At 40.1% G+C, this 22,408-nt stretch overlaps 1 protein-coding gene and 1 long non-coding RNA gene across 3 annotated transcripts in view; both read left to right on the plus strand.

Annotated features, from left to right (window-relative positions):
- Window positions 1-2,302: 2,302 nt before the first annotated feature.
- On the plus strand, window positions 2,303-3,079 carry LOC109429447 (uncharacterized). Its single transcript, XR_002134745.3, has 2 exons — window positions 2,303-2,754; window positions 2,834-3,079. It is a non-coding gene; the product is annotated as an uncharacterized LOC109429447 (long non-coding RNA).
- Window positions 3,080-10,379: 7,300 nt separating this feature from the next.
- Window positions 10,380-22,408, plus strand: part of LOC109426379 (uncharacterized) — a 30,546-nt gene continuing 18,517 nt past the window's right edge. Inside the window, exon 1 of one of the 2 annotated variants that reach the window (XM_019701865.3) lies at window positions 10,380-10,876. In XM_019701865.3, coding sequence (XP_019557410.3) covers window positions 10,840-10,876 — 37 coding nt within the window. In that variant the 5' untranslated portion in view covers window positions 10,380-10,839. The remainder of the gene's footprint in view (window positions 10,877-22,408) is intronic. The other variant, XM_062848869.1, reaches the window with a different exon arrangement.

Raw genomic sequence — 22,408 nt, forward strand, 5'->3', positions numbered from 1 at the left:
GCTGTCTGTCTTTTCATGGTAAATGGCCGTGTAAAGCTTCTAACTGTGGCGTTGATGGTTGTCAACAGCGCCATCACAGGTTATTACATCCTGGAGATCCGCGAACTGATGCAGAGCAAGAAGAACCAATTTCTGGTGTAGTTTCCTAGACAGCGGCTCCGATTCAACATTAATTGAAAGATCATTGGTTCAGCGGTTGGGAGTGAATGGGCCAACAACTCCATTATGTATACAGTGGACTAACGGTGTCATGCGTACAGAACAGGATTCCCAGCACCTCGAGCTGGACATCTCCAGTACGATTTCTGGCACGCAGTTTAAACTGCGCGGAGTGCAAACTGTTGATGGTTTAGCACTACCGAAGCAGTCTATCTGTTACGAGAAACTTGAGAACGCATATCCGCATCTGAAGGGCCTCCCTATCGTAAGCTACGAAGGAGCGGTTCCCGGTATTCTGATAGGGTTGGACAATGCAAGATTAAAAACGATGCTTAAGATACGCGAAGGTAATGAAGATGAACCAATTGCCGCAAAAACCCGGTTAGGATGGGTTCTGTATGGTAATGATGCCGTGGTAGCAGGTGGGCAACAGCGAGTTTCTGAAACAGGAAGTGTATCGTGTGTTCCCACACACGAATCGCTTGATGAACAAATCACCGTCGACCAAACCGGAAATTGTTTCAAAGCTGACAGAGAGAGCAGGGATTCGTCTTTCGGACAGCACAGTCGTGATGAACGAAACCAGCAAGTTTCACGGAGAGTTAATATGCTGACACGTAATTCAGGCTGCTGCGACTGCCATGTTAAGGCCAACGATCAAGTGCGCAATACAGAGGGTTGCAAAACAAAGAGGTACAGCTCAAGGACTCTTGAGGCAATACGGTCGGGGGCATGTTGGCAACCCGGATCGAGTAGTCTTGCATCAACCGAACAATATTACCAGAGGGCCTGTTAGGTAGCTGGTCCGTAGCAATGACACATGAGATAAACAAAACAGCTCGTCCACAGAAGAGAGCAAATGATATACCAACCATTGAAGTAGGGGAAGATTATTTTTTATAAATTTCCTTTATTGTAAGTATCCTAATGTACACTAGATTGAACTTATTAACTAAACATATAAACTTGCAGGACAAATACGGAAGAAATTATGGAAATATTTGTTGTAGCAGATCGGTGGATTATTGATTAGACTAATGATGTAAGTATTGTTAATTGTAATTGGACTGTACTAAAATTGATTAAATTGAATTTTTAACCTTAAAGCTAACCACAGCAAAGAATCGGGTTTGCTCATAGAAGTCCGAAACGACATCCACCCTCGCCGCTACAGAAGGTGTTGCGTATCATCTGCATCGGAGTGAAGGTGGCAGACGGGACTTGAAGAAGGCGAATGAATCACGAGCTGCATCAGCTGCTGAGAGAACCAACCATCACCCACTCCGCGAAATTCGGAATGCTATCACTCAGCCAAATAACCTTAAGATTTCCATAAGGCCCAACTTATGAAACGGCGTTTAAATAATTCATAATGATTCGGATGAATTTTATAAGGCCACTCTATGACGTAAAATCGTCTCACGGCTTGGATTTTATTCATGTTTAGCATCAAGGAATTCTCAAGCGTCGGTAGCCGTGTGGATAAAACACGGGCTCGGTGATCCCGAGGTTCATGGATCGAATCCAGTCTGCATCATTTTAAGATTTTTTTGTTCTTTTCATAAGTCTATCTTATGAAATTTGTCATAGCAAGCACGATCAATTTTCATAAGGTATTCTTATGTCATCCATAAGAATTAGTTATAGCAAATTTTCATAAGGTATTTTGATGAATTTCGCTAGTTTTTTTCGCTGAGTGTATAAGAACACATAGTGAGCTAGCTGGGTCGACGAGTGGAAGACGATTTGCGGACTCTTCCCAGAGTGTGAGACTTGAGACGCAAAGCCATGGACACAATCAGTCTTGTGCATTATCACCATCATAACACAAAAAAGCCGTAACATCAACGTTGCCCTTCTCCCTCCATCAACGCTACGGTCGATCGTCTCTATGTTGCTAACGAACACATTCGAGAGGAACGCATTGATACGGTGGCTGCCGCGGCCTCGCTCTTCCTCAGCAAATCTCCTGTGCAGCCGAACGTTTCTTAACAGTCGTTCCGACGTAGAGCTATGTCACTCACTGCTGGGTGACTCTCATATGAAAAAGCCAGGATGAAGGTCAATTTATTAAGTAGAATTGCATGGCGCAACAAACACAAACATAGCAAGTCCTATGAATAGAATGCAAGGCGTACACTGAAGGAAAGCTTCATCCTTCAAACGAATGCAACATCATTCCCAACAATCCGAAATAGGATTCACCCGTATTCGAATGATTGCTGCAACTGAATGACAAGTCACGACGAAATCGAATGATTACGAATTGAATGCCATCTCTCAATCACGACGCTTCCCGGATGAACCATCATTCGGAAAACAAGTGAGAACAAATCGAACGAGAATCCTCTTCGAACTGAATGATGATTGCATCATGCGTGCCCCACAACGCATATCAGTCAGTTCACATAAGCATCTCCCGTTGGTAATCGGATGTTGTTACACACACCCCGCGTGCGCGGATCAAGCTTGTTGCTGATCGAGTTTCGGCAGCCATTGTTAGTAGTAACCAAAGTAGAAAGTGCGTAATTTGAGAAGCTCAAATCATAATTGCAAAATTTTTGAGGAAGTTTTTAATTTGCAGTTTCAGTGAAGGTAAGGAAAAACATTATTAATTACAATGAATCTTTGCGAATACTTAGCGAGTCAAAATATCAATTTGTGCATATTTTAGGCGACATAGCTGCAGTGAAGATTCGCCATCCCAATTGTCATTGCCTTGTCCAAAATGGCAACTGAACGGAACTCCCTAGATTCAGCGCACTGCAAACGATGGTCAGCGATTTCCTGAACCTCGCCCTGGATTAATTAGTGCAAAACATTTTTTATTGTTATTTTATTTTATTTTATTATTGAAGTCTCGCGTCTTCAATATAAAAGGCCTAATAATGTATTAATAAAAAAAACTAAACCTACTGTACGGCTCCTTTTTCTCTTTTTTTATTTCAAAATATCATACACCATTTTTTTTACTATTAAGAATAAAAAATACAACATTCATAAAGCAATATTTTTTCATTAGCTTTACAAGTGGATTGCATTCGAACGCGACATGATCGTCAGCTGATTTTCAATTCGTAACTCTTACCTTAATCGAATGACAAGCATACGCATACAAGCACACAATCATATGCGTGAGTCATCCAGTTTTAAATCGAAGCGTCTGATCGTCATCCGATTTTCGACTGCCTGTCGTTAAAGGGCGCGAGCATATTAGTTTTCAGTCATTGAAAGGATGAAGTTTTGGTTCAGTGTAGAACATAAACTCGCTTCGGTGTTTCATCGTGTGGTTCGAAAACAAGAGACGATCGCTGCTGCTGGATGTGGTTGACTCTGCATTGAACGAGGGTTGGCTTGAGTGGCTTTTGCGTGAATCGAATATGTTTTGATGGACTGTGTTTGTCGTATGAAGTGATGGTCAAAACGAGTGCACAACCCTGGAGACAATACTGGCACTGACTTCAGTGACTACACAGCAAAAAAAAAAACGTGTAATATCACATCATTTCCGCTGCACATCAGTCGCGTCTTAAAAGAGATGTACAAATTATATCCTTCCAACGCATCAAATTGGCCGCCGCAGCTTGAAAATGGGTCTAGCAATCGCTAGAACCGGATCGATAAATGAATCATATATAAAGTAATATATTGGTATGGATTCGTACAGTGCTCCGTTGATTGTGAGGCATGTCCCGTGCCTCTCAGCTATTTCACCGAGTTAGAAGGTAGACGATAAATGTGATACTGCTTCTAGGTATCTGCTGGAATGGGTTTGTTGATACTTTCCGGTACCAATCAGGCTGTACATGAGCTCTCCCTTATGAGCAACGGGGGCAATGATCTTTCAATAATTTATGGATTTAGATGTAGAAGTATATTGATTAAACTTGTATTGATAACACGAAAGATCTTAAATCATAAAAGCAAGAAAGATTGAATTTGTTGATTCCGTGCGAAACTCGATTACCTGGACCGGGGGTAAACGTGGGCTTGGTCAGCAATTACAGTGACCACCCCATAAAAACAACTTCCATTCACCAAAGCTGCTTCGTGGAACTTTTACATTTTGGCAAATCGAGCACCGCAGACATCAACGTTTCCACTTTGAAATGGTTTACGCTCATGTGTTGGTACATAGACTTCTTTGTGCTTACTCTGAATAAAAGAATCTTTTGTTATTCCGACAAAGATAGATCTGTAACCGTAATTATTCCAAATCAAATATTTTGATTGGAGTCCTGCTGAACTTTCCAACCGCTTGGTCTGATCGTTCACTGATTTGATGAATAGCGTCTATAATATGGGTATACAGCAAGATATTTGATTTTGTAGCAACTGATTTCTTCATCATAATGGGACAGGGTAGTCATGTACGTTCAAAGGTATTTAGCTGTGTATTGCACATCGTGTTACTATTGCTTCGCCATGGAATGCTAACGTTGAGATGGAGCCGTTCAATTTTTATCTCTCCTTAGGATCTAATATTATCAGCATATCAACATTTCGTCCATACGGAACGGAATGTGTACAATGTACACTATTAACCAAATCATCTTCCTCAATCTGGTATCAGATATCAGCTGCCTTGCTTACTATACTATGCTGATGCAAATAACTGACCTCAAACAGCTTTATGGCTAGTTTCCACCTGATAAGTACTGTGTAAAAGGATAGGACAAGTAATGCTCACGTAAAACTTTTGCAATCAAAATTACTTAAGCGTTCGCAGTTGATAAGTAATTCGCAGCCAGAAAGCTATTTGCCAACAGATGGCACTGTCATGCGATGCTGTCAGTCATGTTGTTGTTTTTCCGTACGGAATAATATGACGATGTATTATTCCGTGAGTAAAAGGGACATTTCTGTTTCTTTGTGTTTCTTCTTTCGCGCCTGCGCGTTCACAGTGTGCATTAGTATTTAGCCGTGTCGCTCTAAAATGTGTACTCCGTCGTCCCTCTGCATGGCTGCATCTGAACACGAAATTGAATTTCTTGAGGTTGAATAATTTGCCGTTACGTAGTTTAAAAATTTATAAAGACACCCCAAAAATGAATTGTTCATAAATAGTTCGAGTGTTGAAAAAAAGTAAATAGCATTTGAGTTTAGCTGATAAGGAGACAATGATTCCTAAAACTGTTGCATCATAATCATTTCATTTCGTTTGTTGAATGTTCTATGGTGCACTAGAACCTGGGAAGTAAAGACTGTATTCGATGAAATTTGGACACAGAAAATAATGTATAGCTTTTGATTGCGTTCACAAAATCAAATATTTTTTTGACCAGGAATAATATATAATGTGTAGCTAATACCATAACAATGGCAACAAATTCAGTTTGATATTGGCGCAGATATTGTTAATATCATAAAATAAGATTTTAGCAATTTTTTTCACCCGTTTTAAAAATTGTGTAAGTTATAATTTTGATGTAACTCGTAAAGACGTCTGAAAATTTGACTCGAAGCTCTTTACAGAGTATCAATAAACTGATAAAAAAATCTCAAAATCGGTTCAATACGTTTTTCTAGTATTCAAAACTCAAATCGCTTCAAGGCATATTTTAGGTACTTTTTAATCATTTTATTCCGTGTGTACTATTTTGTTTGTACAACTGTCATGACTGTTCCGATTTTTATTTACATTTGAAACTGTAAAACCATTATAAAAACTGTTCTTGGCCAAATTGCTTGAAAACTTTTTAAGTTATAACTGTTTGAATGTCATGATACAAAAAAAAAAAACATTTTTGCTTATTGTGACTTTGTGCCACATAAGCGGCTAAAACTTTATTGCGGCTAGATCAAATTGAATGAAATTTTTACACAATATTTCTACATGTATACTTTACATACAGAACAGTCTTGATTGAAATCGGTTCAGTATTTTTGGTTCTAGAGCTATAACGGTGAAGAAGTGATATTTTTAAAAACGTTCGTTTGCTCAAACTTCTCAAATGGCAAATTTCTTGTTTCAACGATATCTCCACCAATATTCAACCGATTTAAATGAAATTTGTATGGTATTAGCTTTACGTAATACACTATTCCTGGTAAAAAATTAGTCATTTGCCATTTTATTAGGAAATCTTTCTGAATTCCAGGAATTCGTTCCGAGATCCCTACGAGAATTGCTCTGAGATTCCCTCAGAATTTCTGCTTGGGATTCCTCCAGAAATTCCTTCCTAGATCTCTCTAGAAATTAATTCAGGATTGCTCCAGGAGTTCTTTCTGGGATACCATGGGAAGTTTCCTTAGAGATTCTTCCAGCAATTTGTTTAGGATTTGTTCAGAACTTCCAGGAGTTCTCTCTAGGATTACTCCTGTAACTCCATACGGGATTCCTTCAGAGATTCCTTCATGGAATTCTCTAGAAATTCCTTCCGAGATTCCTCCAGATGATTCCTATGAAATTATTCTAGAAGTTCTTTCAGGGATTCCTTCACGATTTTTTTTAGGATTTCTCCAGAACCTTTTGGAATGTCTTCAGATTTTTATCTGGGAAGAAACTATAGGAATTTTATAAGGAACTCAAGAGCAAGTCTTGGAGTACTTCCATAAAGAATAAAAAAAACTTCTGGAGTATTTCCATGAGCAAATTTTAAGGAACTTCTAGAATGAATTCCAGAATATGTAATCTGCAAGGAATCTCAGTAGAAGTATCCCGGAAGGATATCCTGGATGAATTATTGGACAAATCTTAGAAGGAACTCCTGGAAGAACCTTGACTTATTTTCCAGGAGTCTGGAAGTTCTGAAAAAAATCCGAAAAGAACTTTTAAAAAATTCCGGAAGACACCCCGGGTAAAATTTCTGGAGAGGTCCCTGATGCCACCCCTGGTGTAATCTTAGAAGAAAATCCTTGAGAAATACCAGAAGAAGCTATGAGAGAAACCCATAAGTTTACTCCTAGAGGAAATCTAGAAGGAGTTCCTGGAGGAATCCCGGAAGAAGATAGAGAAATTACAAAAAGAATTCTTTGAGGATTTACATAAGAAACGTCCAGAAAAAACCTAGAGGAATCTCAAAAAGTTGTTTCTTAGAAAGAACTCCTGGAAGAATCACTGAAAGAACTCCAGGACGAATCTAAGAATTAATTCCTGTGGAAATCCTAGAAGAAACTCTTGAAATGGTCCCTAATGGAATTCCTGCGGGAATCTCCGAATAAATATCTGAGTGAGCCCCGAAAAAAAAATACTTAAGAAATCCCGGATGAAATTATTGTAGAAAAGTTCGAAAAAGCTCCTGGTAGAATCTTAGAAAACACCTCTGGAGAAAACCCTGAAGGAACTCCTAGAAGATCCCAAAATAAAAAACAAACAAATAAATAAATCCTGAATTAGAAGGAACTCACGGAGGGATTTTTTGTAGAACTTCCAATGAAAATCTCAGAAACATTTTATGAGAATCCCGTGCGAACTTCTGGTGGATTTTTCGGTGGAACATCTGGAGGAATTTCAAGAGGACTTTCTGCGAAACCCCAAAGAAAAACCTTCGTACGGAATGCCAAAAGATTCATCACAAAGAATCTTTCGTGGATCTTCATTAAATTCCCCGTGAAGCTTTGTCCTACCTCGTATTTCGTCTCAAATTCCACAAGGTAACCGTCAGAGTCCCAGCAGAATTCCTCCCACCGTAGTCTGAACTCCAATATTGCAGAATTTATAATTAGTATCCAACCATAGTTCTCGCTGTAATACCATTAAAAGTTCCCTCAGAATCTCAGCGCAATGTCTCTCATAAGCATTTCCCTTGGAACTCCGTTGAAATCTCACTATCTGGAATTTCCCCATACGCGCGCAAAAATTAAATTTAAATTTCAATCACATTTCCTGAGGAAACGAGCGAAATTTCTCTAAGTCCAAATCGTAAACAACAAGGCCACGAAACGCCACACGAACAACGAACAATTTATCTATCAACCGCCGTATGCAGTGTCCTATTCTTCACATCCTTCTTACAGCATCGTTTCGTAAAAATGCTGTCGGTTAAACAAATGTCAAAATTACTTACGGAAAAAGGAGGAATTTTACTTGAGCGCTCTACTTGGGAACTGGAAACTTACCATTATCAAAAAATCGTACGCCCTAGCATGCGCATCGGTAATCGCAAGTTCAAAGACATCGTCAGTTCCTGGCGGGTGAATTAATCCACCCGGCTCGACAAATCCGTCCTAGAGAGGTTGGTCAGTTACCACGCGGAGCGAATCAAAACGATACCAAACGATTAACGATCCACGCCTCGGCTGGTCGCCCCTAGTCAGCGAGTGGTGGCGCGGTATGAGGCGGTAAAAAAGAGCCATAACAGAGCATAAGAGGTGGCGAAGTGGTTCAACAGCAGCACCATGGGCATTTGGGAGACCAGAAATTCAAATATCTTTTGTTCAACTATTCTTAGCTGTCTTTACCGGAAAAAGACGACAAAACTTTACTTTCAGGAAAATCACAATTTGGCTCTCATATTTTAAAATATTTTTAATTTTTAAGAACAACGAATATGAAGGTTCTTCTCAAAAACAACAAAAATTTCAGAGAATTTTTTTATATCAATCTACTAACTAGTTTAAAAACAATAGAATAAAGTGTTTCTATAAAGTTTTCATTGTGACTCCAGAGTAGAAGCTTTGTACTCCATACACAATTCCTTTAGGCGCCATCCACAAATTACGTAACGCTCTACAGAGAGGGGGAGTACGGCTGAGCGTTACGATCCATACAAAAAAAAATAGAATTTTCAAACAAAAATAGTTACGAAGGGGGAAGGTGGGTCCATAAAGTTCGGTTTTTGTATTACGTAAAAAATAGATGCTGCCTTATTCAATTTTTGAAACGAACTCTAATTCTCTCTGATCTCTATGAAAAAGGCACAAAAAAACAAAAATATAAACAAAATGAAAAAGAAAATTGTTGATGTTATTGGTTAGTTTGTCTATAGATTCCAAAAAATTTTACGGCCATTTTCTGCCTACCTGGTTCTGTGTACGTTTCTCACAGTGCGTTCGCTATTGAGGCTCTTTCAAATCAGTGTCAATGTTTCGAACTGCGGGATCTCCGTTGAATGAGCTAAAAAAAGTCATTGCACACCAATTTGCATGGCGATAAACGTGCAATAGCAGTGATGGCAGTGTTGTTTAAATTTAAAAAAATATATCAAAACTAATTCTGGAGAATTAAAACAAATTCAAAAGCTAGAAGATAGAAGATAGAAGATAGAAGATAGAAGATAGAAGATAGAAGATAGAAGATAGAAGATAGAAGATAGAAGATAGAAGATAGAAGATAGAAGATAGAAGATAGAAGATAGAAGGTAGAAGATAGAAGATAGAAGATAGAAGATAGAAGATAGAAGATAGAAGATAGAAGATAGAAGATAGAAGATAGAAGATAGAAGATAGAAGATAGAAGATAGAAGATAGAAGATAGAAGATAGAAGATAGAAGATAGAAGATAGAAGATAGAAGATAGAAGATAGAAGATAGAAGATAGAAGATAGAAGATAGAAGATAGAAGATAGAAGATAGAAGATAGAAGATAGAAGATAGAAGATAGAAGATAGAAGATAGAAGATAGAAGATAGAAGATAGAAGATAGAAGATAGAAGATAGAAGATAGAAGATAGAAGATAGAAGATAGAAGATAGAAGATAGAAGATAGAAGATAGAAGATAGAAGATAGAAGATAGAAGATAGAAGATAGAAGATAGAAGATAGAAGATAGAAGATAGAAGATAGAAGATAGAAGATAGAAGATAGAAGATAGAAGATAGAAGATAGAAGATAGAAGATAGAAGATAAAAATCATACAAATATGACGGCCTTCTCATCTGCAAAACTGGCAACACTTCTATTTGGTCATCGACTGCATTGTAAGGTTTAATCAGAAACCCGTCAAGAACTTCCTGTTCATGCATCCTCAGCGGGTGGCTAAAGCATTGGATCCATGTAAATCTCTTCCAAGAGTTGGTATAATCTAAGCTCATAAGCCACGCCATTCAGAAGTCGAAGGCGCGTGTACCGGGCGGCGGCAGCGCACGGCGTCTACGTCTCAGAACAACACCAACCGTTGTTGTTGGTGGTGAAGCGTGGTGGTATTGAGAGGCACGCAGACGTCTCGATAGCTGACTGGGCTTTGCGCGCGTTAGGAGATCTCATTCGAACTTTACAAGATCAATTAACCAGTTCAGCAGTATTCAGCGCCGTTGTTGCTGCGTTCGCGTAGTTCGTCGTCGTCATTGCTCAATCATTCCGTCTGACCAGTCATCATCAGCACGCTACTGTATACATCTGACGTACCGAGCTTGTTGTCGATTTGATACCAATACGTCATAACGCGATCATTAGGAAGCTAGGAAGGAAGCTAAGCTTCTTGGCCACGTACGGAACGGATTAAGATTAGTTTACGTTGGTCCTTCGCTAGTGGTGGACGCGATTCGGTGATTTCGAAACCTTTATTACCATTTTTGAAACGGGAGGGTGGTGTTTGGGAGTCAGCGTGGTTGGTGTGGTGAAAAAGTGAGAGTGCGGAACACCCTTAGGCACACCAAGGAGAGGCGTCTACGAAGCGGCGCGCACTGCAAGTTTTCACCCAACAACAGGTGGATATAGCACCAAGCACGTGAAAAGTGTAAAGCACGGCGAGAGCATTTCTTCGCGCCTTTTTGTGTTGGTAACAGCATATCAAACAAGATGAGACAAATCGATTTCGCTGCCGTAGTAGTACTGGGTGAGTATAGCTTATTGTGGAACCTGGTGGGACTCTGGCGTGCTTTGATGTTGCATTTTCCCACTATGTACCTAGCTTCATAATACATATCGTTCGAAAAATGTTAATTAATGAGAAGCATAGTTTCTTTGTCCTCCTTACTAAGCCACGCCACTACGTTACGTAATAGATGATCACTAGTATGCAATAGTTAGGTTGAAAAGACAATAATGAATATTTCTGTTTTATTCATTTTATACTAATTTTTTATCCTCTTTTTTTTTTCTTTTTTATTTATGTTTTTTCCTCTTATGCATTTCTGAGATTTTCAATTTGATCGGTTTCCAACTCTGAGTTTCTAACCGCGTGTTCCATCATTAATTGCTACATTACACAAATGCTATCCACACATTGAGCTTCCGAGTTCAGTGATAGTTTGGACAAATGGAATTGGATTTTTTTTATGGTTTTGTTAAGAAATGTTAACAAAGAGTGTTTAAGGTTCCACACATTCATTTGAGTTGGAATCAGATTTATGTGAGTCATACTCATTTCTGAGTAACTTTTTCGTAGCTTGTAGAGCATGATCCAAAATTATGTTGATCTTGAGAAGTACTACTGAGCCTGCTTCCACCCCAATTTATTTTCTAGCAACTTTTAAGATTTTATGAAAAACTAGGTAGTTGTTCCCGGGAAACTTTGTCTTGCCAGCGTTGTTTGATGTATCAAGTCTCTAACCAAGTCCAAGTCTCTGTTGGAAATGTATAAAAAAATCGTTTTATCAAAAATTCTCTTTTTTTCTTGTTTCTTGCCTCATTAACCTTCTTTGGGTGAAAACTAACAGAGCAAAATAAAGGAGACCCAAATTGGACGTTTCGTTCGCGAGTTTTTCGCGGTTCCACGAATGCCACTGAATTGTTATATCCTTTTCGGGACGGAGCGCAAAAAAACTGAGATCTCCATATAAATGGCTCAACTTTGGCTCTCAAGAGCTCTAAGATTTCCCAACGAAACATTTTTCCTCATTTGAAAGAACTACTCTTTGTCTTCAAATTTCTAGTTTGACTACCCATCCCAAATTCATTATCATCACAGTCAGTGAATCAAAATTCAACCATCGCGCAACAATAACGACAATTTCGCAACCTGAATTTGTTGCGGCATTCCACCCAATGCAACATAGGTTTTCCCTAACTTGAACAGAATAGGACAAAGATCGTACACCTCGAGTTTAGAGATTTTCGAGCGGTAACTTCGAGTCGGTAAACACTGCAACGCTGCTGAAGATGTACCATCAAAAAGTTTTGATTTTGGGTTGGTAATAATTGATTATTCACAAGTTGATAAGTACGCAACAAATTCAGCTTCCGTTTTGTCTGCAACCAAAATTTTCGAGATCATGTCAGTATCTGTTACCAGTTGGGATAAAGATTAATCGCCGCGTCTTCTTTGTTGCTTGTTTTGTGCCTCTTTTATCTGACAATTCTCTTCACTGATCACAGTAGAATTTCGCACACGACTTCGCACTCCGCAGTGGCTGAGAGGTACACGTTTGCTTGAGTTCATGGCAAGGTCGACTGATGCGCAACAAGTCAACGAAATAAGTTTGATCACTGTGAAATGTAGCTGAGAAATGATAATTCTGTGAATTTGCGAATTATCAAAGAAGTCGAAACATTCATAAGAAACCCAATAAAACTTTTTCAGATTGTACGACATTTCCCCGAAAACCAGTTCCCCGAAAGTTTGTTTTCTCGAAAAATGTTTTCCCGAAAAATGTTCTCCCGAAAAATGTTTCCCCGAATGTACCGTTTCCCCGAAAAGTGTATGTCATCTGGCATTTAACCTTCTTTGGAATGAGCTGATGCTCACCACGCTGCGTACGCTCAGCGTAATCTGTCTGGGTCATCATGAGCTCAATAGGGCTAACTAAACATTAGTTGTCGTTCACAAATTCTTATTATGTATTTGCATAATTTGATGCTGTTTGGGTAGAACTTTGGCTTTTTAAACCGTTATGTGTCCGACACACTTTTTGCTTTTTTCTACACTGTGCTTTTTAAATAGGCGCTCGGTTTCCCGGGTACCCTGTCGGCCACATAAGGGTTAATATTCATTTCGAAATACATTTCACGAAAACTTCACGGCAACGAGAGAGTCACAGGCAATGAAAACAAAAGTTTGTTTGCACACATACAAGTATAAGTAATGGCTGAATTATTTGTTTATTTGTTTTCGCTATCAACAGGCTAACTTATGCCCTAATGATATTGGATCTACATAAAATCAATTTAAAATTATTACTAAGTACTGCCCTTGACAGGTGAAAGTCGAAACCATCAGCAACCCTATTAAAAAGTCTAAGAAGGCCACCAAGGGATCCAAAAGCGGCATAGTTCGTGCGACGGACAGGAATTTCCAAAAACCGGTGGTTTCGTAGAGCTCTACTTTGCACATGCTGTTGGATATTGGTCAGCAAAATCGGGCAATCGATCCTTGATGTTAACACATCTGAGATGAACAGAGCTCGGGCCACATTCCGACGAATCGCAAAACTGTCCAAATGAATGAGTTGACAACGACTCTCGTAACTGGGTAGACGAAACGGATCTCTCCATGGAAGGCGTCGGAGAGCGAAACGGAGGAACCTTCGTTGTACAGCTTCAATTCTATCCACTCCGTTACAGTAGTAAGGATTCCATACCGGCGAACAATACTCTAAAGTTGAGCGCACCAGAGAGCAATACAACTGCTTCAGGCAATAGATGTCGGTGAATTCTTTCCCGACACAGAACAGGAAGCCGAGGTTTCTGGACGCCTTTCCGACAGCATACGATATGTGCTGCTGAAAAGACAACTCACTATCCAGCTACACGCTTAGATCCTTAATGCAATTAGTCCTTTAAATGGAAATGCCGAAGAGATCGTAATTGAACTGCAAAGAATCATTTTTCTTCGAGAAAGTTATAATAGCACACTTGTTGGGGATTACTTTCATCCGGTTTGTAGCGCACCATTCTGCAAAATTGATTAGCTGTTGCTGGAGAAAGCGGGCATCGAAACAGTTTACATCACATAAAACAAAGAATAAGAATAAACAGACGAAACAAATATGCAAAGCTGTTACCGCTCAACAGCACAATTGTGCTGGTTCGTCACGAAAGGGATATAAAGAGATGATCTCTTCTTCATGTGGCACGGTAAAGACTTGGTAATTCGCGCTATGTAAACCCCATTGAGATCACTATCCTCTGTCCAGTAACTGCTATTCCTTCCTCCGCGTGGCATCGGCCGGGCTACGGGCACCCTTAGGGAAGATTGGGTAACCAACCGCGGTGGAAACTTTGGTCGTAGGCGAACAGGGAAGGGGGGATTACTTTTGCAAACCTGAGCGTATGTTCAGCATGAGGAGCGGCTCACAAAAGCGTCATGTTAGGGGCAGCTGATCAAATTCTGAGTACCAAGAAAGGATTCTAAGCTGAACTGTGCACTATGGTCCTCTGGAAAGTAGGAGATTGGTGTACGGTCCTACGAGCCAGACGTGAAAAATCATTCAAACTGAAAATCAGCAACAGAATAATACAAACCAGGGGTCTCCAGTTAGCCTAGTGGTTAAGGCTATGGATCGCCAATTTGGAGACGGCGGGTTCGATTACCGTTGCGGTCGGGACAATTTCCTCGACTCCCTGGGCATAGTGTATCATTGTACTTGCCACACAGCGTACAAATTCATGCAATGACAGGCAAATAAAGCCCTCCAGTTAATGACTGTAGAAGTGCTCTAAGAACACTAAGTTGAAGAGAGGCAGGCCAAGTTCCAATGCGAACGTCGAGCCAAAAAGAACCGAGACCAATGGCAACGACCCCAACGATCAAAAAGGAGTTGCGATTGGAAACTCGGTACGTGTAACTGCCGATCTCTCAACTTCATTGGGAGCACCCGCATACTCGCCAACCTACTGAAGGACCGCGGGTTTGGTATCGTAGCGATGCAGAAGGTGTATTGGACAGGTTTCACGGTGCGAACGTTTAGAGATGATCATACCATCTACCAGAGTTGCAGCAACACATGTGAGGTGGGAACATCGTCATGGGCGATATACAAATGCGCGTGATCGGTTGGTGGCCGATCAACGAAAGAATGTGCAGGTTGATGATCAAGGGCCGATCTTCAACTTCAGCAACACGGCCAAGTACACAGCCCACACTTCGGAAACACAATGACGCATTCTACGCGCAGCTGGAACGCTAGTACGAAAGTTGCCCGAGCCACGACGTCGAGATCATCATAGGCGACCTAAATGCTCAGGTAGGCTAGGAGGATGAATTCAGACCGATGATTGAAAACGGTTCACGACTCATTTCGCCACCACCAAGAACATGGCCTTACGTAGCACCCTTTTCCAACACTTGTCTCCCTTATCGTTAAATCTGGAGATCACCACAGCAGACAGAATCGCAAATCGACCACGTTTTGATTGACGGACGGCACTTCAACGACATTATCGATGACAGGACCAATCGTGTCGCCAACATCGACTCCAACCAATATCTGGTGATGGTCAAACTGCGTCCAAACTTTGCCGTCATAAATAATGTGCGATACTGGTGATCGCCACGGGTACAACCTAGAGTGATAGCAGCAACCGGATGTTTCCTCAGCATACGCGCAGAGCCTCGAATCAGCGTTGCCAGACGAGGGCGAAGTCTATGTGCCTCTATAGGACTGTTGGACTACAGTAAAAGCAGCCATCAACGACGCAGCAGAATGCACCATCGGGTACGTGCAAAGGAGTAGACCAAGCGAATTGTTCAACGAGGAGTGCAGAGCGATGTTGGAGGAGAAGAACGCAGCACGGGCGGTATAGCTGCAAGAAACATGGAAGTTCTATCAGAAGCTCAATGCATACCGTAACGGCTTCGTGGCGTGGACCAAAATATGCAGGGTGGGATCGAAAGGTGGAAGCAGCGGCGTGAATGGCGTGGAGAATGTATGCACGGAAGACCACGATGACGGAGAAAATGGCTACGCTAGCGCAGCAGAGGATGGAAATGATCCAACTCCCGAAAGATTGTCTGTCCCGTTCACTCGAAAGACGACCATTTGAAATGTAAAAACTTCAGAGGGATCACCATTTTGAATGCCGGCATAACTTTTCCAGGTTTTGTTGGGCAATATTATTTTATTATGATCTTGCTATTGGTATATTGTCTTTAAATAACATTTTGATAAGATGTTTTGTTGTAGAACAATTATTGAATCATCAATAGCACAACAATAAAGTTTTGCAATCACAACTACACCATGCGAGATGTACAGCAAAAGAAATGAAAAAGTTAACATTTGCTGATTTCCATTCAAAAAGCCATGTTTGGAGTCTATGAGCCACATCTTCGGTGTCTATGAATCGATTAAGCTGAACTTTTTACACGGAACTAAGAATTACTTGTAATTTTTATTTCTATTTATTTCGTTCCATTTTAGTGGAAAAAATGTTGAATTTCTGTTGATTCTATTTTGGAAATAAAAAGGTGAACAACCATGATCCACCATAACACATAAACAAAATTAATTTTGAAATTATCTCAAGGCCGTTGGGCCAGGAAGACTGGAAGCGTGCCATTCTCTTTGAATGACTGGTTTATGCGTTATTGTGGGTTAAGGGCTTAGTCATGGCTGTTTATTACTTATTATTTTCAAAATGGAACCAACAGAAATTCATTTTTTTCCTCTGAAATGGCTCGATCTTAGGGATTACATACCTACCTTGTTATTATTCTGATATTATAACTCATTTTGCATCCATATTGTTATCAACAACTTTTTAATTTCAAAATTTGTTATTGAAACATTGTATAAATTCACTGTTATTAAGTTGTTATGAGGCATAGCATAGCATAGCATAGCACGAATACTTGCACAAATCATGGATGGAGTTGCAAAGATGAGTATATCCATTGCTATTGCAGATTTCGCTACTCTCTACAAGTACATAGACCCACTCATCTCCACACACCTGGCCAAGTCCTTGCAAGCATTATGATAAATCTTATCATCAACTTTGAAAGCGTCCAGGACTGAAACGGCTTCCAATAGATGGTAGGATGGTAGAAACAGCGTATAGTCAAAGTTTGTATGGACATAATAGACAAATAACTAATCGGAAAGGTCTCACCAATATCCGTCTCGTCGGATGATCGCGCTCACGCCTTGCTATCTTCCCATTCCTACGGCAATCGTCTGTATGAAGATCAGTCAATTACAGACAAATTTCGAGCAGTCCAATCGATCTGCGATGCCGCTTTTCTCGATGGCATTGTCCATGCTGGACTATTCGTTCTCTACACCAAAGCGCTTCAATTCTCCGTTCCGTCGGATTGCTTGCTCACGTCTCCTATAATTTTCGTTGCTGCTTACAGCTTCGTCTTCCAGTCTGTGGTCTTCTCCAGATCGTTTACACTCAACTTTTCAATATCCTCCGCAATGCATTGACTGCATTCGATACAGAAACGAACAAATCACCCGCGACAACTAGAAATTCTTGAAGGGCAATGTTAACAAAAATGTTCCAAAAGAAATGCATTTTCAGCTTCATTTTTGATTTTCAAAATTCACAGAAAAACCGGAGCACCACTGTTATTAAGTTGTTATGAAACTAACAAAACCTGTTATTTAAATAAACAGGAACATTTTTTTGTTATGATTTTTGTTATTTTGCCACTTATGACAGACAAGTTTATAACATGGTATGTTATGTTAATAACATGAAAATAACTCTTTGCGCTACTCAGTTATTTGGCCAAAATAACACATTTTATTATGCTGTTGGTATTCCCTTCTGCTCGGTACAAAGTGCTATCCCAGATCATCTTCCGTCGCCTGTCACCTAAAAGAAATGAGTTCGTGGGAAGTTATGGTAAGCACTTTGTACCGAGCTGGTCTTAACGAATGGGTGACAAAACGTCGAAAAGTGTGTAACTGTTCTCAGTTCAGTGTGGATTTTTGTTTTTGAGATTTTGCGTGGATCGATTTAATCCTGTTGATAGCCTGAGAGGGGTGGCGATACGGTAGATCCACCAAGATGGCAGGATGACGAACTAATTAAGGGGGACACACTCGTCTCATTATCTCGGGTTACTGCTCAAGCGCTGAAGGTCAGTGACTCATTTTGCACTCTATGATGCTTCAGACCCGAGTTGAAACCACTAGCTGTGTAAAGATGATTGGCATTGTTGTGCTAGCACCATATTCTGGAATACCGGATGAATTGCGGAGAAGGACAGCCTTAACAAAACCAGGCGCTCTTGAAGGAATAATGCTCCCGATGATCGCCATCGTCACCCTAAAGGTGCCAGAGATCCGGCCGACGATAGCTAGAAGCCGCCATCGTAGACACCCTGAAGGAAGTTATGACGTAATGCTGAAAATTTGTGGAAGGTGCCACTGACATTGTGCCACTCACAGTGTTGCATTTGAACGCGATCAATTTGCGTTGAAGTTCAAAAACGGCACGCTGCGAACAAACATATTTGAACATTGTTCAGTTCAAAATTTGAAACGCACGTGAGCTCCAAAGTGAACACAACTTGAGCAAGAACTGCACCCGCAGAATTCCAACATGCCAACATGGTACCCTGGTATCTGGTAAACTGAAATGGTCATGTTTCTACCATTTTTTCACCAATTCTAGCAAACTTGCGCTGATTCGATTCAGAAACTCACCCTCAATTGAGAGGGGGAACCGGTTCGGTTCACCGTGGATTACCGGAAAATCCGGATTTCGCTGCAGAATAATGCCCGATGCCAAAATATCCCACTTCATTGTGGCACATATTTTCGCGCAACACCGCATGTATGCAGATGCGTCACAAAGTCCTAGGGCAGCACCTTAGTCAGGACTCACATAAGATTTTATGACACATCCAAGCTCAGTTCATTTTTGGCTCGCGTTTATTTCAATTGCAACACTGGGTTCCAGTAGAAGGGGCTCCAAAGAAGTAAGAGAAGAAAAGTCTGGGAATAAATAATGTTACACTTAACGTGACGTGATGTGAGTTTTTATATAAGACAGTGCGAATATTCTCTACCCGCGAAGAACTGGTCAAGGAACATGCCCACCATGAGGTGTTGTTTCAGGGGAGGGGAAGGCTCCCCTCTGACCTAGTTGGCAGATACAAGTGAAAGAATGAGTATCCTTTAAAAGAATAAAGAACTCACTATTTGCTTAGATTACTCGTTTTCGACGTTTTCGACGTTTTGTTCTTTCGACATTTTGTCCCTTTCAACGTTTTGGCATTCGACCTTTTGGCATTTGACGTTTTGGCATTCGACGTTTTGTCTTTCGACGTTTTGTCCCTAAGCCGGTCTTAACATTGTACCGACCAAATGACATGTACCGATGTTCAAGACCGTAACACAACAATCATTCCCAAAAAATAAAAATAACCACAATTTTTCCCTGAAGAAGACGACGAACCCGGTGGTTAAATAACGTGCCGAAAGCGAAGCCGAAACAATCTCTAATCTCCAGTCACAGTCCTATCAGCACAATTAATAAAATAATAATACAAAATGCTTCTGAAATTTCATAGTGAAATCATCAAAAAATGAAAACGGAAAATTCTACGAGCCGAAAGTTCGAAAAATAATATCGCCAAGGATTGGAAAGACTCCGGGAATGTACAAAATAATATGGACCAGAATTTGGAGAATCCATATTTAAAAGTGTCCAAAGCAGCCCCGCATTTCAAAAGTTGCCCCGCGACTGTGTGTGAAAAAATGGTTAAATACCATATGCATACCATTACAACTATGCGAACGTGATCCAAAGCATGCAGCACCTCTAGTATACGGTAGCCAGCACTGGCACTGACGTTGCTGTTTGTCGGAGGCGGCAAAGTGTTCAAATCAATGGAGTGTGAAGAAACCCGGTGCATCGATCCTTAATTGTGGTGAGAACAAATGGGCGATGAGTAGTAGTTTGTTCTTCGTAAACGGTGATTAGCTCGATAACATTTTTTTTACTGTTCACTCCTGATTGCCAATATGGTTGATATGATTATTAGTATTTATCACAAAACAAGTTTGGTGCGAGCGTCGAGCTTTGCCGGATTTATACGAACGCTACGGTACAGTGGTTTTATGATTGCGGTGGCGAGTCAAGATTATGCAACTTAGCTTGTCTATTTCCTTAGTATCAATGTCACAACGTCAAACTGGAGCAGTAAATAAAATGCATGGTTGTCGTTGTTGGTGATTTATGGTGCTCAAATGGTTGGGATTAAAATGATTTAAAATAGTGTTGTAGACCGATGTCAAACATTTTGCAAGGTACATTAGTATGTCCTGTCCAATTTGACTCAGTGAGATAAAGCAAAATGTGACAGACTTACTTGATTTTTAATATGAATTCACAAGATTTAAATTTCATTGGAACTTGTACCTAGAACCTATTTTCGAAATCAAACATTTTAAAATCGTTTCCTTTTGCTTGTTTAAAAAAACTAAAATAAATGAAAATTCGAAAAAAATAGTTACAAGCATTTGACTATCTTGGGCTTCTTCACAAATATTGAGGATAGAAGTCAGTTAAAAAAAATAAAAACTAAATTCGAAACTAATAAATTTTAGAGTTTTGGGCTGAAAATTCTCAAAAAAAAATTCACTGACCTCCATTAAAAGTATTTTACCCCTAAAATATATAGGAGAACATATTTAACCTTCCTTAACTCGCGCGGTTGGCCTTTGGCCACCGCCGTCAGCACCACGCTAATGCTGAGTATAAAAAGCGATATTTTTTCAGCGTGTTGTACAAAATACAACAACGCGATCGTTCGAGGGTTAAAGTGCCATACTTTTGACTTGCAAGTGTTTGAATAATAAGCGTTTGTAGTATTTTCGTCCATCCCAAAGTTTATAGTATCTAGAGATATTTTCTAGATTAACAAAGAAAACCACAACTAAGTATTTTCAGATATTTATTTAACAATTGGTGCAATACTTTTAGTGAGCCCATATTTATGACGAGTAGATCAAATAATGAACCGATCAATATAAAACAACTCTTCGATCAACTTTGTGAAAGCATATTTCAGTAAGTGGCTGCATTGAATCATAAATCACTGTTGATGGCAAAGATAATAAAGTTCATCAGTGACGATTACTATTGATCATACTCTGATTTTGATCCGGGTGCAAATCTTTTAACCATATGTTTGATAACGATACCAATTTTAGCCACCGTAACCATAAAACTCTCGCTCTCACTTTAACTCTTCTTCATCCGAGCGACCAAATCGGATCCACTTGACAGAAGCGTGAAATGAGATTTGAAGTTTCACCTTATCACCACAGCCGGTGTGGCTCCGTGGTGCTTGCCACCGCATAGTAGTGTATGAGCGCAGATAATCATTGCTTGCAGACCATCAGCAACAACAACGGCCACAGCCTTTTTTTCGGGCTGTGTACAATTTTTGGCATCGAAAATCGAAAGAAAAAGCGCAGATCGCGCACATCTTTGGCCAGGGGCGCAACACCACCATGCCTATTCATAGCCGGATAAAATTCCATCGCCTTGCGGCTGAAAACATCATATCCGTTGGCTGCTAGAAAGCATGGCCAACACGTCTAGCCCCCCACACAGAGGGGGGAACGTGAACCAAGACGGTTACGGTGCACTGGAAAATATACACTAGTATGGTACTCGCTTGTATGGAAAAAATAAATCCTTGCTCCAGTCGACTTTTTAGATCCCATTTAGGTCCCATATGAACTGTACAAAATTTCAGCGCAATCGGTGAAACTATAATTTAGCGCAAGCGGTTCAAAGTTTGCATAGAATTTACTATGGGAAAAGTTACACTTTCAAACAAAAAATCCTAGAGGTCACCCTTTGTCTTCTTAATTCAAATCGATCAATGTTTCTTGTATAAAAATCACTTATGAAACTTTTCTTCGAAGACCGCAAAACAATTGGAAGCTTGTGAAAAAAAGTTATTGATTTATTACCGATTTGTGATCCAACGAACGGCTTTTTGTTTTGTTTTATCAGCAGCACTGCTGCTGCCGTTGTTGCATGGGGTGGCGGGAGACATCACCACCCCCAGAAACAGCAGCAGCCAAGGCAGCAGCTACAGTGCTGCTGATAAAACAAAACACAAAGCCGTTCATAGAATTACTAATCGGTAATAAATCAATAACTTTTTCCACAAGCATCCAATCGTTTTGCGGTCTTCGAAGGAAAGTTTTATAAATGGTATTTCTATAAGAAGCGTTGATCGATTTGAATTAAGGAGACAAGGGGCGACCTCTAGGATTTTTTATCTGAAAGTGTAACTTTTCCCATAGTAAATCGTATGAAAACTTTGAACCGCTTGCGCTAAATTATAGTTTCACCGATTGCACTGAAATTTTGCACAGTTCATATGGCACCTAAAAGGAATCAAAAAAGTCGACTGGAGCGAGAATTTAATGTTTGTCCCATACTAATATACACCCCGTGTGTGGTGCTAGTATGGGGAAACGGGAGCATGGTGAACACATGAGGAAACAAT

Source organism: Aedes albopictus, chromosome 2 (genome assembly GCF_035046485.1).
Source record: "Aedes albopictus strain Foshan chromosome 2, AalbF5, whole genome shotgun sequence".
Classification (NCBI taxonomy): Eukaryota; Metazoa; Arthropoda; class Insecta; order Diptera; family Culicidae; genus Aedes; species Aedes albopictus.